The sequence below is a fragment of the Pseudonaja textilis genome, chromosome 12, assembly GCF_049901715.1.
Source record: "Pseudonaja textilis isolate UNSWEBS1 chromosome 12, rPseTex1.2, whole genome shotgun sequence".
Classification (NCBI taxonomy): domain Eukaryota; kingdom Metazoa; phylum Chordata; class Lepidosauria; order Squamata; family Elapidae; genus Pseudonaja; species Pseudonaja textilis.
In genome coordinates, this window is record NC_142001.1 from 8,509,617 (window position 1) to 8,527,003 (window position 17,387).

At 40.7% G+C, this 17,387-nt stretch overlaps 1 protein-coding gene across 2 annotated transcripts; it reads left to right on the forward strand.

Moving 5' to 3' along the window:
• Positions 1-269: 269 nt before the first annotated feature.
• LPAR4 (lysophosphatidic acid receptor 4) lies at positions 270-16,376 on the forward strand. Of its 2 annotated transcripts, XM_087940957.1 has the most exons (3): positions 275-786; positions 11,418-11,662; positions 14,967-16,376. In XM_087940957.1, the coding sequence occupies exon 3, from the start codon at positions 15,110-15,112 to the stop codon at positions 16,154-16,156; it is 1,047 nt and encodes a 348-aa protein (XP_087797083.1). In that variant the 5' UTR covers positions 275-786; positions 11,418-11,662; positions 14,967-15,109; the 3' UTR covers positions 16,157-16,376. The 2 variants fall into 2 exon arrangements, with proteins under 2 accessions (XP_026558827.1, XP_087797083.1); XM_026703042.2 differs by lacking the exon at positions 11,418-11,662 and having other exon boundaries at positions 270-786.
• Positions 16,377-17,387: the final 1,011 nt, after the last annotated feature.

Consider the following 17,387-nt stretch of genomic DNA (forward strand, 5'->3'; position numbering starts at 1 on the left):
TTCTCCTTCTTTTCCTCCTCCTCCTCCCCTCCTTGTCTACCTCCTCCTCTTCTTTTCCTCTTCCACTTCTTCTTTTTCCTCCTCCTCCTCCTCCTCCTCCTCCTCCTTCTTCTTCTTCTTCCTCCTCCTCCTCGTCTACCTCCTCCTCTTCTTTTTCCTCTTCCACTTCTTCTTTTTCCTCTTCCACTTCTTCTTCTTCTTCTCCTCCTCCTTCTTTTTCCTCCTCCTCCTCCTCCGCGAGCTTCCTCCCCCCTCCCCAGCCCCGAATGGGGGCGGGGGCAAGAAGGCAAAATCGAAAGGACGGGCCAGTCCCCCGGATCCTGCGACGACCCGCCCGCCGTCCAATCCGCTTCCAAGACCCCGTTTCTCCCCCCCCCAACCTACCCAACCCCCAACCCCTCCGAGCCCGGCTGCAGCCTCTCGTCCTCTCGCCGCCTCGCCTCCCTCCGTCCGTCCCCGCGGCGGCGCCCAGGCGAATCCGGGTCGGTTGCGCCCTCCGAGGCTCCTTCCAGCCCGGTTGGGGAACAAAGGAGTGGAGCTCGGAGCGGGTGGGCGTCCCGGGATGAAGCGCTCCCCGCCCTAGCCAGCCAAGCCGCCGACGGGACGGAGCGCCGAGAGAGAGCGAGCCGGGAGCCGCCTGGCCGGAGGATCCGAGCAGGAGAGCCGCGGGGTGGGCGTCGGGGGCGGGCGGATCGAGGGATGGCGCCGCCTGGCATGAAGCCTCTTTGCAGCCGACCCGGAGCGAGGAGTCCGGGAATCCCATCTTGAGCGGCTTCCCTTTGTTGGGTAAGGCGATCGAGCGGTCGGCTGGGATCTAGTGGGCGGCCTGGCGAGCGCGCGCGCGCTTGGAGAGCCTCCGCGGCCCCGAGACGCTCGGCGAAAGCTTTCTTCGCCGAGGCTTTCTTGGAGAAGTCCCCTTTGGGGAGGTGGGGGTCCCGAAAACGTGGAGAGGGGGGAGGATTCTTTCTGCCTCTCTTGCCCTTCCCGATAGTCCTTCTTTTTAAACAAAACAAACAAGAAACAAAACTCCGCTGCGCTTTCCTAGCCCCGGGCCCTTCCATCGACTGCGGGACCCCGGTGAGGGTCGGGATCCGAGCAAGGAGGTGGGGGGGCGGGGGTAGTAGGAAGGAAAAGGGGATCATGTTAGCTGTGGAACTGGCAAAACTAAGCAGCAGAGTCTCTCTCTCTCTTTTAATTCTCTCTCTCTTTATTTCTCTCTCTTCATTTTCTCTCTTTCTCTTTTTTCATTCTCTCTTTTTATTTCCCTCTCTTTCATCCTCTCTCTTCATCCTCTCTCTTTTTTCACACTCTCTCTCTTTATTTCTCTCTTTTTTCATTCTCTCTCTTTATTTCTCTCTCTTTTCGTTCTCTCTCTCTCTCCATTCTCTCTCTCTTTTTATTCTCCCTCTTTATTTCTCTCTTTCATTCTCTCTCTTTTCATTCTCTCTGTTTCTCTCTTCATTCTCTCTTTCTTTTCATTCTCTCTTTATTTCTCTCTTTCATTTTCTCTTTTCATTCTCTTTCTCTTTTTCATTCTCTATTTCTCTCTCTTTTCATTCTCTCTTTTCATTCTCTTTTTCTCTTCATTCTCTCTCTCTTTTCATTCTCTTTCTCTTTTCATTCTCTTTCTTTATTTATCTCTTTCATTCTCTCTCTTTTCATTCTCTCTCTCCATTCTCTCTTTCTCTCTTTTTTCATTCTCTCTTTTTATTTCTCTCTGTCTCTTTCATTTTCTCTCTCTCTCTCTTGTGCTTTTCGTCTTTTTGTGTTTGTATCTGCCAAACAGTTATTTCCCCCTCCCAAGAAAATAGTGTATATTCTAATCATGCTGAATGTTTCTAAAGCTGCTTAGCTTAGAGGACAGAATAGTGGCCGTCTTGTCTCCTTAAGGTATTTTACTCTTGAAATCCATTTCAAGAGGGATCCACTAGATTCCAGATTCTAGAGCAGCCCTCCAAAATTTTATCCCCAATAAGTTTTTTTAAAAAATATTTTATTTGGTGCTAATAATCCATCTTCCATTTAAACAGTGTGTCATCTAGGTACAAATATCTTGTGCAATAACAATTACAGTTACTAGATATTCATTACTATAGTATTAATACTCTATTCCAGGGGTCTCAAAACTTGGCAACTTTAAGGCTTGTGGACTTCAACTCCTGGCTGGAGAATTCTGGGAGTTGAAGTCCACATGTCTTAAAGTTGCCTTAAAGTTTGGGAGACCTCTGTTCTATTCTTACTTTATACTACTATCCATAATATATTTAATTAGTATAACAATCCCCATCTTAGCATATTTAATTCTTATTCACATGCTTACTTACTTTTGCTAATCCTCTTTAATTTCTAGTTTCCATATTTATTTTCCAGCCATTGATAAAATAGTTCACATATCATATAATATTCAGTTTGTTCCTTTTCTTTAATTGCAAGTGTTAGCCTGTTCATTTCTGCACATTCTAATATTATCCCCAATAAGTTGAATGCTCCCATAAACCTTTTGAGAAATTCTACATCTGGAAAAAGTTCACAGAAGTTAGACCCTTAAGTGATCTAACATTACTACTTTTCCAATGTTTGTTCCTTTTCTGTAATTGCAAGTGTTAGCCTGTTTATTTCTGCACATTCTAATAGTATCCCCGATAAGTTGAATGCTCCCATAAACCTTTTGAGAAACTCTACATCTGGAAATAGTTCACAAAAGTTAGACTCTTAAGTGATCTACTTTTCCAATTTCCCACTGCAAATCCAAATAGTGGCATGGCCCCATATTTGCATAAGGCCTTGGGCTGGTTAGTCTCTCTGATGAACCTCCCTTTCCCGGAGTCTTTAAATGCTACATTTTAAGTTCTTAGCTCCATAAGAATAATGGGGCTTTTTTTGCCACACAGAAATCATCCTGGGCCACAGAATGTTCAATTTCTCTCTTAAGATACTATAACAAAGTTTTTTTCTTTAAAAAAAAAACCTAGAAAGAAGAAACAATATTGTGGGAAACTTATTTTTGTTTTTCTGAAGTAGTCTTTTTTGTGTATTCATGAGTCAATGTTTCGGTTGGCTATTATTATTTTCCTCTATGAGCTGTTGTATAGATAAAAGCTACTGATCTTCTGCCGTTTTTTAAAAGGTCGAATAAAATGAGTGGAGGCTAAAATTGGATCCAGGTTCCAGATGTTTTGAAATCTAATACTGGGCCAGAGTCTAGTTCAATCAAGGCACTGTTCATTTGAGACTTCTTCCCCATTAAAATATAGAAGATGTGCATGGATTTTGGGCTCTTTTTTTCATTCCAGCTGGAGAAAACTGAACATTTACTAAAGATTTACTCACAATTAATTGCTATTAATCCATGGGGCTCGATTCGAAACACAGTGATGAGTCGCTTTTTGCAGCACCGTTGTAAACCTTGAATGCTCACTAAATGGAACTGTTGTATGTTGAGGACTACTTGTATCAGATTCCATTCAAATTTTGCATAGACCATCCCTCTCTGAAGGAAAGAGCTTGGCAGCTGTCTTACTTAGCAACAGAAATGTTGGGCTCCGTTGTGGTAAAAAGCCAAAAAAGCCAACGCAATCCTAAATTGCATTAACAATCAAGATCAATGAGGTACTAATACCACTCTATAAAACCTTAGTAAGGCCACACCTGGAGTACTCCATCCAGGTTTGGTCACCACACTATAAAAAATGATTTGAGACTCTAGAAAAAGTGCCGAGAAGAGCAACCAGGGTGATTAGGGGACCGGAGGCTGAAACATACGATGAACAGTTGCAGGAATTGGGCTTGGCTAGTCTAGGGAAGAGAAGGACCAGGAGAGACATGATAGCAGTCTTCCAATATTTGAGGGGCTGCCACAGAGAGGAGAAAGGGGTCAATCTATGTCCCAAAGCACCTGAAGGCCAGACAAGGAATAATGGATGGAAACTGATCAAGGAGAGATTCAACCTACAAATAAGGAGAAATTTTCTGACAGTGAGAACAATCAACTCATTGAACAAAAGTTGCCTTCAGAAGTTGTGGGAGCTTCATCGCTGGAGACTTTCAAGGGGATATTGGACTGCCATTTGTGAGAACTGGTTTAAGGTTGGGAGATTGGACTAGATGACCTACAAGTTCCCTTCCAACTCTGTTTTTAATCTGCCTTAAGTTGCTATAGCAGAGCCAAGTTTTCTCATGTAAACCAAACCAGCTAAGAATAATTGCAATCGCTCTGAATTAAACCAGATGTTCAGGTGACCAAACCCCCAATGCAGGTAGTCCTTATGACCACAACTGAGCCCCCAAAATGTATGTTGTTAAGAGAAAAATGGTTTAAGTGAGTTTTGCCCCATTGTACGACCTTTTTTTGGCCACATTTGTTAAGTGAACCACCACGGTTGTTCAATTAGTAACATGGTGGTTGCACGAATCTGGTTTCGCCCTGGACTTCGCGGGAGGTTGGGAGACCCCCTAGGCCAGTGATGGCTAACCTTTTTGGGCTCTCATGCTGATAATTGCGTGCACACTTGCCTGCTCGTACTCGCATGCCATCACCCAGAAGGCAAGGAGCATCCCCCCATGCCTCCTGCGCATGGCCCCATGCATGCCAGATACCTGACAATCAGCTGTTGGGCGGGCACAGTAGACCTTTTCTGGGCGAGTGCTCGTGTGCCAGCAGTAACGGCTCTGCGTGCCATCGGTTCGCCACCACGGCCCTAAGCTAAGATTATGTGCAGTTTGGAGAACCCCCAAATCCCAGTCCTGGCTGACCCATCCCACCCCGCCCCTCCCAGGAGTCCCCACGTGGCCCGTTTTGGATATAGGTAAGTGCAGGGTGAGCACGGAGGCTCGGAGAAGGCGAAAAACGGGCGTCCTGGAAGTTCGGGAAGGCAGGAAATAGGCCCGTTTCTGGCTTCCAGAGAGTTCCCGGAGTCCAGGGAGGGCAAAAATGCCCCCACCCCACCGTGGTGCAGGAGGCCAACCAGGCCACGCCCACCATGGCCACGCCTACCCAGCAACCGGGCAGAAAACTCTTTGCTAAAATTTTTGAGGCCCACCTCTGTCCCCAACCGATTAGCCTTCCATAAAGACTTGCTTTTTTCTCCGAGTTGGTGGCTTAGAATGAGTGGACATCTGAGAATGGTTCTGTCAGATGCCTCTTAAGATGATAGCTGTGGCACAGGATAGTTGGAGTTGGGCTGTTGTTGTTGTTTTGGTTTTATAGCTGTGTTTTTTGGCTTTTGCTGTTGTGAGTTGTGATATGGCTGCCATAGAAACCATAAGCCATGTCCTGCGTAGCCAGGAACTTTCAGAGAGAATTCATTAACACCTCTTTTTTTTAAAAAAAAAAAAAAAGATTCCGATAACTTTTAGCTGTAAAAGTTAATCAAGATAAATGTATTTCTCTCGAAGTGGCAAAAATGCAGTTACATTATGTCTCAGCGTCACCCACAAAAACATCCTGTTGTTTGAGGATCATTTTGTGTTTTTTGTTTTATGAATTGTATTTTTATTGGTCCAAGTTTGGTCTCCTTTGTCTTTGTGTTGTGTTCCTAAGATGGGCTGGTAAAGATCAATTGTAAGCCACTTTTTTTTAACGCGGACATAATTTGGAATGGTGGTGAAAGAAATGGTCTTAAGTTGAGGACTAACTGTAGTGGAGCTCAAGAATTTCATGACCTGGGTTTTCCTTCCATGTCATAAGGCCAAGGAATCAATTTGGGACCATCTGCATGCAGAATCTGATATTCATTAGGAAGCTGTACCAGTTTTCCTTCTCTATCTTCCTTGTTGCTCTCCTTGTTTCTCAAAAGAAACCAGATCCCAGCCTGTGACCGTAATAAGTTTTAACTCAAAACAAACCGTGTATTTTAATTTTTAACTGTTCTCTTTCAGTAAAAAATAATCCTTTGCAATTGTTTTAACATTCAGAGTTTTTCATAAAGAAGAGAATTGTTAAACACCCTGTATGTTTGCACAAACCTGTCTGTCTCTTCCTTCTTTAAATAGGACAATGGATTATGTAAACCCAACCCATATTATATTATTAATACAATGCATCTAAAGAGATTAAAATTAATACGGTCTTTATAATATTGTTGGCATAGTTATGGAATCATGGTATAATACCCAAATCAAGGGTTTTAATACCATGTTTAATGCGCAATCTATCTATTTATGTGGTCGCTAGAAATTGAAAATACTTGATGGTACATAATCATGTCATGAATAGATGGAGAAGCAGAAAATCAAATTTTTACATATGCGAGTCATTCAAGAACTACTCAATTAGTTTTTTTAATAGTTTTAAATTTTGAAATTGGCTGTGGTAAAAAGCAATAATCTTTTTCTACTTGGTTTCATAATTATGTTGATTTATGTGAGACATGAAGACAAATCTGATATTGGAATAGAGCTGATCAAAGTTCCTTTTCCAGAACAGTTTGCAGAGATAGCTCTTGCAAATAAATCCCTTCTGTTCAGGAAAAATACGGCCATTGGATATGCTTGTTACCTGTGCAATAATGTTGTTTCTGTTTGCTTTTGACTTAGCATTTTGCAAACAAATTAGAGCTGGTCCAGTTGCACAGCGCATGAAAGCACTGAGATACTTAAGCCAGGAATCGTGATCTAGATGACTCAACCAGTTCTAATTTTTTAAACAAATCATGCCCAGCCTAGCATGATAGGTGAGCCCATCCAACATGGAAAACAAACTTTTATCTACATTATAACAACCATTTCCTCTTCCCAAAACATTTCATATTTTGGATTAGGGTTCTCTGGTTCACATGACATATCCTATCTATCTATCTATCTATCTATCTATCTATCTATCTATCTATCTATCTATCTATCTATCTATCTATCTACCTTCTATCTATGTATTTATCTATCATCATCTCCCATCTTTATTATTTTTACAAATAACTCAAGGCATCTATCATATCAATATATTAGCTCGATACCTGTGCTTCACTATGAAACTATGTGATCGGGCTTAGTTTGGGGGGAGGAAAATAAGGGGGGGAAATTCTGCCTCTGCCTACCAGCATCCATTGGCATTCATTTGGCTAGCATCCTGTCAGTGTGTGAGAGAGAGTTGAGGGCTGTTTGGAAACTGAAACAGTTTTTGCTGTGTCAGCAAGGAGACAGCAAGGAGCCTGGGTGTGGCTTAGCTCAACTGTTCTGTACTGAAGCTGCTTGGTGCTTTGAAACTGAAACTCCTCTCCTCTGCTTGTGTTTTGCATTTGGAACAGATTTGTTTTCAGGTGGGGAGGGGCAGTAGAACTCCTTAGCATCAGAGTGTGTTAATAATAATAATATAGGAAATACTAATGCTCTGATGGTCATTTTGAAAAATCCTTTCTTAGTGAGCACCTAGAAGCCAAGAGGAACATAGGTGCCAAATTTCAAGTTTGTAGGTTTTACAGTTCTGGAAATTTTGAGATGATGCATGAATGGTATTTCGCTTTTATATAGAGAGATGACTATCTAGTTGTCTCTTGTCTCTTATCTTATCTCTTGTCTTTTATCTTATCTTAAATCTTATTATCTGTCATCTCCCGCCTTTATTATTTTTACAAATAAGTTGGCAAACATACCCAATATACCCTCCTCCTCCCATTTTCCCCACCACAACAATCCTGTGAGGTGGGTTGAGCTGAGAGAGAGGGACTGGCCCAAAGTCACCCAGCTGACTTTCATGGCTGTAGCTGAAGTAGAACTCATAGCCTTTCTATCCTGGTGCCTTCACCAATAGCTGGTTCTGACTACAGCTGAAATTTCTTAAAGACCGAACACAGCATAGCTGGACACGTTTCACTTCCAAACTAAACACAAAGCCACATCTAAGAGCTGATTTCCTTCTTCTCCTTCCCAGTTTCAATAGATGTTTTGCCCTGGACTTCAATAGGGGATTTGAGTTGTTCTTGCTCAATTAAAATTAAACATTGTTCTCCAATCGTACAATTAATGACCTCCCTATTCGGTTGCATGAATAATTAGATTTTCTGAGTGTCTGGTCTCCATTCCCAAGGCTTTTGTGGAGCGCATAGAAGGCAGGACCTATGAACCTTTGATTTAATACGAAACATTTATTTGGATATGTATTTGGATATCTTCACTGCCTTGAATTATTTGCAAAAATAATAATAGTTCCTATGGTTCACCTCCCCTCTCCTCCAAGACAGAGGCAATTGGAAGGGAAAGGAAAAATCCTCAAGACAAGTCAATTCTTGGAGACTTTATGCATATGTCCAAATCAGAAGAGACTTGGGTGATAATTTCACTTGGATGCTTAAAAAAATTAGAATTGTAGATGCACAACCAGCAAACCTAAAACTTTGCATAAACACGTTCTTTTCCTGAGTTTAAATACAAAGTACCTGAAAACGACCACGCTGAACTTATATATGGAGTAGACAAATTGAGTTCTAATAGGGTGCGCATTGTGCTTTACCATCGCCACTAAATTTCTTTGTGAATGTTTTCAGTTGCTAGGGCAACAGAGAATAAGGGAGACATGCATACAGACAAGGGATGGTTATTGTGCTAGCTCTCTCACAAAAGGAACCAAAAATGAAAGAATAGGCTTTTGTATGTCTGTAGGTAGCAAATATAAAGTGGTTTGTAAACAGAAACCTGCTAACCAGCATTTGCGTGTTGGCTGGTTTTGAACATAGAAAACAGAAATATGAGCCCCACGGATTCAACATGGAATGTTATATGTAATTAAGGGGCATCTTTATTAATTGTGATACATGTGAAGTTGATTTGAAAGCGTGTTAATGCTCAACAAGAAGCATTGTAATTTAATGAGATCCGTGCTTACAGCAGCGAGAATAAATGTTGGAAGAAAGGCAGAAAGGATACAACTGCTTGAGATGGCAAAATTAACAGTTCTCATTAGAGAAAAGGTGCTGGCAAAATTGAACTTTAAATGGAAGCTTTCAATAGACTTTTTGAAAGAAACAGGGGAAGAAAAATCAAGTTATAACATAAGGATTTGATGAATGATAAAAAAAACTATTGTCTGTTTGAAAAGTGAATATTATAGAAATATAGATTTCTGGTTTCGATAACTAAGGGTTGAATTCAAGTTTTATTTATATCTTTCTATAGTTTTTGTTTTCTGCTATCCACTCTTTTTCTCTTTGTTCTTTCTCTCTCTCTATCCCTCTTACTATTTATGCTTGTTGGTTTTTAACTTTAAGTTCTATAAAAAAAACTTTAAAAAAACACTGGAAGACAATCACAATGCTGACAATATTTGATTGGGAACCTAAACTTAGAGAATCTGCAGCAATGGCAAAATTAACAGTAGAAATTTAACTAAATTTAAATAAGAACTCTTCTCAGACTTAAAACACACCATGCAGAAATATAAATACAATCACTTGTTAGTCCAGCTTTTAAGGGGTCATATATGGCCCTAAATATTTCAGATTAGCAAATGTATAAAGGGAAGTAAAAAATTATTTCTCCTTTTTTCAATGCTCTTCTTTTCTTTGTTCAAATAGATTTAGGTATTTTAATGTGTTAAATTTGTTTTATCTATCTTATTGGGCCATTGGAAATATCTCTGCTTTTATAGGGACTATTTAAAAGTCATTTTAGTTGCATTTTATCGTTGTTATTTTCTGTTTTTGTGAGCCTCTGAGGACTTGTACAAGCACAAAGGTGGGATATATAAATTTAATAGTCTGTAGAGATTCTCAGTCATCCATGCTTGTCTCAGAGGAACATCTTCAAAGAAAAAACAAGAAAGTCCACTTGCCTCCTGGAAAAGCACTTCTGGGATACAAATGTAATAACAACGACAAAAGATTGAAAAAGCATAAAAAAAGCTTTTGAGTTTATTATCATTGGTTAATGTTTTATGGCTCATTCGGGTGTATTTCCAAAAATAAAATACAATGGAACACAGGAACATTTGTCTCTTTCTCAGAGCTCAAGAGTTGGGTGAGATGTACTTCACAGGAAAAGAACTTTCTTCTTGCTTGTTGCCTGGGCAGGAGTTACATTAAACTTATTTTCAGCATACCGTATGTATTTTTTTAAGGTTCCTCTAGAGATTCTGTGCTGTCACTGCGGCCAGAGGTCATGATTTGGTTTACAAAACAAGAGTTCTGGATCTTGATGTGGTTTGGGATAGAAATGACTCACCCTTGCTCCAGAATCTAGTCTTTTCTTTTTTGTGAAAGTTATACATACAAGATTGTCTGTCTATCTGTATCTGTACTGTATCTGAATCTGTATCTAATCTGTCTATTTAACTATCTGTATATCTGTAGATAGATAGGTAGACAGATAGATAGATAGATGATAGATAGATAATCTGTATAGCTATCTATCTATCCAGTGATGGGATTCAAATTTTTTTACTACCAGTTCTGCGGGCGTGGCTTGGGAAGGATACTGTAAAATTGCCAATCAGAGGTGGCATTTGCCGGTTCTCCTAACTACTCAAAATTTCCGCTACCAGTTCTCCAGAACTGGTCAGAACCTGCTGAATCCCACATCTATCTATCTATCTAATATATATATATTAGTATATGTAATGTATGTATGTATGTATGTATGTATGTATATGTGTATATATATATATATATATCCCCCTCCTCCATCCATCTATTTATCTATCTTTATCTCTATATCTATCTATTGTATCCATCATTTTGCAAACTAAACTGGCATATTTTAAAAAAGCAATACTCACAATTATCAAAATGCCATGATCTTTAAGAAGATCATAGAAGTGTAAAAACAGAAATAATTAAACGATACAAGGTTTTTTAAAAAAAAAATCTGGGCTTTTGAGACTCACTTATTCTAATACCATTTTTAAATAAAGTTAAAGTTATGCCCCGTAGGTCAGATTTAACTGAATACATCTCAGTTGTGGTCTCTCTCTCTCTTTTTTTGCTTCTTCCTGGGCTTAAGTACTACAAACAAACCCTTCATGGTTCAAATTCTTTTGGAGAAGTTGTGTGTCCTGCACTGTCTTAACGTTTGCTCCTCAAATCCCTACAGATGGCAACTGACGTGATTCTTCCCCCCCTCCTCTCTTCTGCTTCTTTACATACTGGGTCAGATGTTAGAGCCTGTCTTACAACAGGAAACAAGCAGCTGCAATGTCTGTTCTGCTCTTGTGCGCCAGATGTTTGCTTCCCTTCTGCCACTTGCCCAAATCTTTTGCTAGCATTGTCTTCAGAGGCTTTGTGCATTTTTGTCATTGACACGGGGAGGGGAATTAGATGGGGGTTATATGCCCACGAGAAGAATACATTCTGCACTCTTGGTGGCGAAAAGGTCTGTTTCCCCAGGAAAAAAAGGCTGCCTCCTTCAGTTATGATCCAGATGTTTACCTAGCAGTAGGATAAATAAGATGAGAAGTTTTCTTATCGTAACGGAATGTTGTGGTTCGCCGGCAGCCTGTGCAGATGGCAGCGGAATTGGACAGTGGGAAAGAAGGGGAACCAGTCTGGGAGTCTGGAGAGGACTCGGATGAGGGTCCTGTGTCCGATGCAGAGATGGGGCCAGGACCATCGGGGAGTGGGGTGCTGACTCCGTAGCCTCCGGAGTCTGACAGCAACGAGGCAGAGGAACAAGGGGAGCCTGTTCCCAGTGCGCGTGTGTGCAGAGCTGCTAGAAGGCCAGAGCAGCTGAAACAAAAGGGGTGAGTTGGGAGTAAGGCTGGGAGGTAATTGCCCCTCCCATAAGGTATAAAGGACAGGCAAAGGTGAAGAAACCTTTTCAGGAAGCAAAGTCATTCGTTCTGTTTGGATTAATCCTTGAAGCTATGTGTGGACTTTGTACTTCGGTTGGTTTTTTATAATTCATTTGGCATTTTAGTTGTTGGCAGCAATTCAAAAGAAAGAAAGGTGGGTGCTTATCTTGAGGGGCTGTTTGGGACTCATTACAGGCTGGGAATGAACATAATTCCCAGCGTTGAAATAAAACAAGAGTTATTTTGACTAAGCATGTGCTGAATTACAGTCTCAGGAAGCCTTGGTCAGAACACGGAGTCCCAAAGGTGTTTTTCAAAAGGCAACTGGAGTTTTTTTCTTTCTTGCTTGCTTCGCTTCTCATCCAAAGAAGCTTCTTCAGATATCCTAATGGAGATTGTTCGGTCTCAGCTCTATAGCAGGGGTGTCAAACTCAAGGCCCGTGAGCCAGATCTGGCCCGCAGGGTGCTTAGAGCTGGCCCACATGCTCACCCTAGACACAGTAAAGGACCGGCCTGCGGTGCCTCTGCCAGTGAAAACGGAGCTCGGGAGGGCCGTGTGCATGCTCCTGCGACCCGTTTTCGCTGGCGGAGAGCTAGCAAAACAAAACTAAAAACAAAACCAAAGGATAAATGTTTCCCCTTTTGCATTTGAGCATCCAAGAAGGGACAGGAAAGGAGAAAGGGAGAATTATGAGAAGGATTGTAAGGAGATTAATACCCGTTTCTAGGATGAATTTGAATTGATTAATTATTTTCTTTCTTTTTTTATATTTTTCATTGGAATTTAAAATTGTTTAGAAGTAATTTAAAGGGGAAGTACCATGCGGAATCTGATCAAAAAGGGATTTATGTTATATTATAGCTGTTAGGTGATGAATGTTATAATTGTTTAATGGGATAATTTAAAAGTAGAATGTTTAATGGGATTTGAAAGGGAACTAACTATAAGATATAAAGGTGACACCCTCTAATTGGCAACCAGGGGAAACCCTGTTCTGTAATGTTTGAAATGTGGATATGTAATGAAATTGTAAACAGGACGGATAAAAGTACAAGTATAATTATTAGGAAGATATGGAAATTTTGAAAAGGATATGTAATAGATTTAGAAATGAATGAGAAAGCTATAAAATAAGCCCGGGGGAAGTTTTTGAGCGAAAAATTAATAAAGAATATATAAAGTAGTGATAAGATATGAAATTGAATAAGAAAGATGAATATGTAACTGAGATTATATCTGTATGGGGATGTGAAAACCTGGAACCAAGCTGTTCACTAAAAAAATATGTTTTCTTTTTCTTTTGTTTTTGTGAAAACCCAAATAAAATTGTTTTTTTAAAAAAAAGGAAAGGAGAAAGGGGAAGAGGAAAGGGAAAGAAAAGGAAGGAAAGATGGGGAGAGAACAAGAAAGGAAAAATAAGGAAAGAGGGGAAGGAAGAAAAAAGGAGAAGGAAGAGAGAAGGAAAAAGGAAGGAAGGAAGATTATAATGAGAAGGAGGGAGAGTCTGAGGGAAGTCCTGCCTTAACACTTGGCCACCACAGGTGCCCCCGATATGACTGACATCGAGCTACCCCCTCAAGGTCAGCCCTGATGCAGCCCTCAGTGAAATCAAGTTTGACACCCCTGCTCTATAGCAAATAACATGGCAACCTGAAACTGAGTCAGCCAGAGTGATTCTATTCAAATACATTCAAAATAATCCATGTACATTTTGTATAGTAAACATGAACAGGCTGAGGTCTGGCTGCAATTGAGGGATTGGCCTACCGATGGTCTGGTTGAGTTCACACTACAAACTAGATACCTGTTAATAAAACACAGTTGCTCTGCTTACATAACTAGTAAACAAGTACCATGGGTTAATGTTTTGGTTTGATTCACACAGCATGTTAAGCCCATAGTTGGGTTGCCATATCAATTGAACCAACATATTTTAATCAACGACATTTTAGCCTAACGTAGTTTGTTATGTGAGCTTAGCTTTATATTTATTTATCAAATTTATACGCCATTCATCTCAGAGTCTAAATGTCTCTAAGCAGTTTACAAGTAAAAACAAAACCATAAAAACTTACAAAAAAAATAAACAAAGTTATGTCTAAGAGAGTTACTCTTGCAGCAGACATAAAATGTGAATGAATTCCTCTAGTACACCAACTCAGCTCAAACTGCCCAAGGAGCTGCTGATACAGTTTTACAGAGGCATTATTGAGTCTGTCATCTGTACCTCTATAACTGACTGGTTTGGTTCTGCAACCCAACAGGACAGACACAGACTCCAGAGGATAATTAGGAATGCAGAAAAAAATAATTACTACCAACCTCCCTTCCATCGAGGACCTGTATCCTGGAGTCAAAAAGAGGACTATGAAAATATTTACAAACCCCTCACATCCCGGACATAAACTGTTTCAACTCCTACCCTCAAAACGACGCTATAGAGCACTGCACACCAGAACAACTAGACACAAGGACAGTTTTTTCCTGAACATCATCACTCTGCTAAATAAATAATTCCCTCAACACTGTCAAACTGTTTACTAAGTCTGCATCATTATTATTATTATTATTATTATTATTATTATTATTATTATTATTATTATTATTATTATTATTATTATTAATCTTCCCATCCTTCCTTTTACTCATCTCCCATTTATGACTGTAACTTTGATGCTTGTACTGTTACAATTTTTATTGACTGCTTCCTGGTATGATTTGATTGCTTATTGTACCCTATGATTATATTCTATTTACTATATATTCTATGATATACATAAGATTATTATTAAGTGTTGAACCTTCTGATTCTTGACAATTCTTTTATGTACACTGAGAGCATTTGCACCAAGACAAATTCCTTGTGTGTCCAATCATACTTGGCCAATAAATAATTCTATTCTCAACATCAACTCTGTTCCTTAGAGATAAGAGAAAAAATGATTTTCATTTAATCTGAACATTGTAACTAGACATCATAAAACGTGTTTTCTGTGAGATCCTTGATGGTCCCTGAACTTTGTTGGATTCTTCCAGATGTTCATTGCCAAAGCCAGGTAATGTGCTGGGTGATGTTATCTAGGTTGATAATGAAACATCTGCTAGAAAACAGCCATGTTCAGAAAGCACTAAGGACCCCAAATTCAACCTTAAGCTGCAGATATTCTCTTCTATTTTTGTTCTTTTAGTTGTCTCGGACTAAATAGCGGCTCTGAGATCTCATCTTTTTCCCAACCTTTTTGTGTTTTTCAGGAGAAAGGTTCACACCATGACTCTCTGGCCAACAGAAGGTGCTTCTTTCACCCAACAGAAGGTGCTTCTTGAAGCAGTGGGGGAATCCTGAACTTCAGTACATGGATGCCACTTAATTTTGCTTCACCAAGTGCAGTGCTGGAATGGGAAACCACAGCAACAACCATACCTGCATGATCGACGATTCCTTCAAGTACAACCTCTATGGAGCTGTCTACAGTGTGGTCTTCATCCTTGGCTTAATCACCAACTGTGCCTCTTTGTTTGTCTTCTGGTTCCGCATCAAAATGCGGAGCGAAACAACTATTTTCATGACCAACCTGGCAGTCTCAGACTTGCTGTTTGTCTTCACTCTTCCATTCAAGATCTTTTACAATTTCAACAGGAACTGGCCCTTTGGAGACCCTCTGTGCAAGATCTCAGGAACAGCCTTCTTAACCAACATCTACGGAAGTATGCTATTTCTCACTTGCATCAGCGTGGACCGCTTCCTCGCTATTGTCTACCCCTTCCGGTCTCGCTTGGTCAGGACAAGACGTAATTCAGCAATTGTGTGTGCAGGAGTGTGGGTTTTAGTACTCAGTGGAGGGATCCTGGCATCCTTGTTTTCCACAACGAATACCACCAATGGCATAACAACGTGTTTCGAAGGGTTTCCCAAAGACGTATGGAAGACCTATTTGTCCAAGATTACAATATTTATTGAAGTGGTTGGCTTCATCATTCCCCTTCTGCTCAACCTTACATGTTCATCGCTGCTTCTGAGGACTCTCAGGAAGCCAGCCACTCTCTCCCAGATTGGCACAAACAAAGAAAAGGTGCTCAAGATGATAGTTGTGCACGTCACCATTTTCGTGGTATGCTTTGTCCCTTACAATTCCATCCTTTTCCTTTATGCCCTTGTACGTTCTCAAGCTGTAGCCAACTGTTCTCTGGAGACGTTCGCCAAAACCTTCTACCCAATCACCTTGTGTATTGCCACTCTCAACTGTTGCTTTGACCCTTTCGTCTACTACTTCACTTCGGAATCCTTCCAGAAGTCGTTCTACATCATTCCTCATCTCAAAACAGATTCCCTTTTTAAAACAGAGACCCCTCTAACGAAAGTTCCCCTGCCACCAATACAGGAGGAGATGAGTGACCAAATGATTACGAATGGGGGAGAGCTGGCCTGTGAATCCAATTTTTAATCCTGAAACTTTCTGCACTAACAGTAGGATAGGCACTGAACTGCAGAGAACTTGGTATTAACCCAGTAGGTGGGAATTATGTAGAACATGTATGTATGAACAGCCAAGCAGATGCTCTTCCTTCTGAAAACACCCTCATGTTTTAACTCCAGTAATGTTGCCTATATGCACATTTGGCTTTTGAAGCATCAGAATAATAAAACATTTCATCTTGTCCTTATTTATTCCCTCCCCTGCTGATTACTGTTCAAAAAAAAGGTAGTCCCCTCTCTAGTCGTGACTACCTCTAGGGAAAGGGTTGGGCAAACTTTTTGGCTCGGGGGCCTCACTGACTTAAAATTTGACAGACGGGCCACCACCTGGTGTCGAAATGCCTGTCATTACAAGTCAAAATCCAATGAATGCAATCATTCAATCATTCACATCAAACCTTAATTCTGTACCAATCTTCGGCAGGCCAGATTAAAAAGACCAACGGGCCGGATGTGGCCCGTGGGCCGTAGTTTGCCCACCCCTGCTCTAGGGGGAGGTTTTCATCCCCCTTTCCGCAGTGGCACAGTTGGTTAGAGTGCAGTACTACAGGCTACTTCTGCTGATTGCCAGCTGACTGCTGTTTGGCAGATCGAATCTCACCAGGCTCAAGGTTGACTCCGCCTTCCATCCTTCCAAGGTCGGTCAAATGAGGACCCAGGTTGTTGGGGGGGCTTATGCCGACATCCATTGGTATTCATCTGGCTAGCATCCTGACAGTGTGTGAGAGTGTTGAGGGCTGTTTGGAAACTGAAAAAGTATTTGCTCTGCCTTGAGCCTTCCAGTACTTCCTTGTCAACAAGGAGCCTGGGCATGGCTTAGTTCAATTGTTCTGAACTAAAGATGCTTAATGCTCTAAAACTGAAACTGAACCTTCTCTCCTCTGCTTGTGTTTTGCATTCGGAACAGATTCTTTTCAGGTGGGGAGAGGGAGTAGATCTCCTTAGCATCAGAGCATATTAATAATAATATATCAAAAAATCCTTTCTTAGTAAGCATCAAGAAGCCAAGAGGAACATATGTGCCATATTTCAAGTTTGTAGGCTTTACGGTTCTGGAGATTTTGTCCATATATATGGATCTTTGGTTGTTCAGGTTTTCTCCCGCGGGAGAAAACCCGAACAACCAAAGATCCACATACAAATACCGCGAGAACCTCAGAAAACAAATATATATATATATATATATATATATATATATA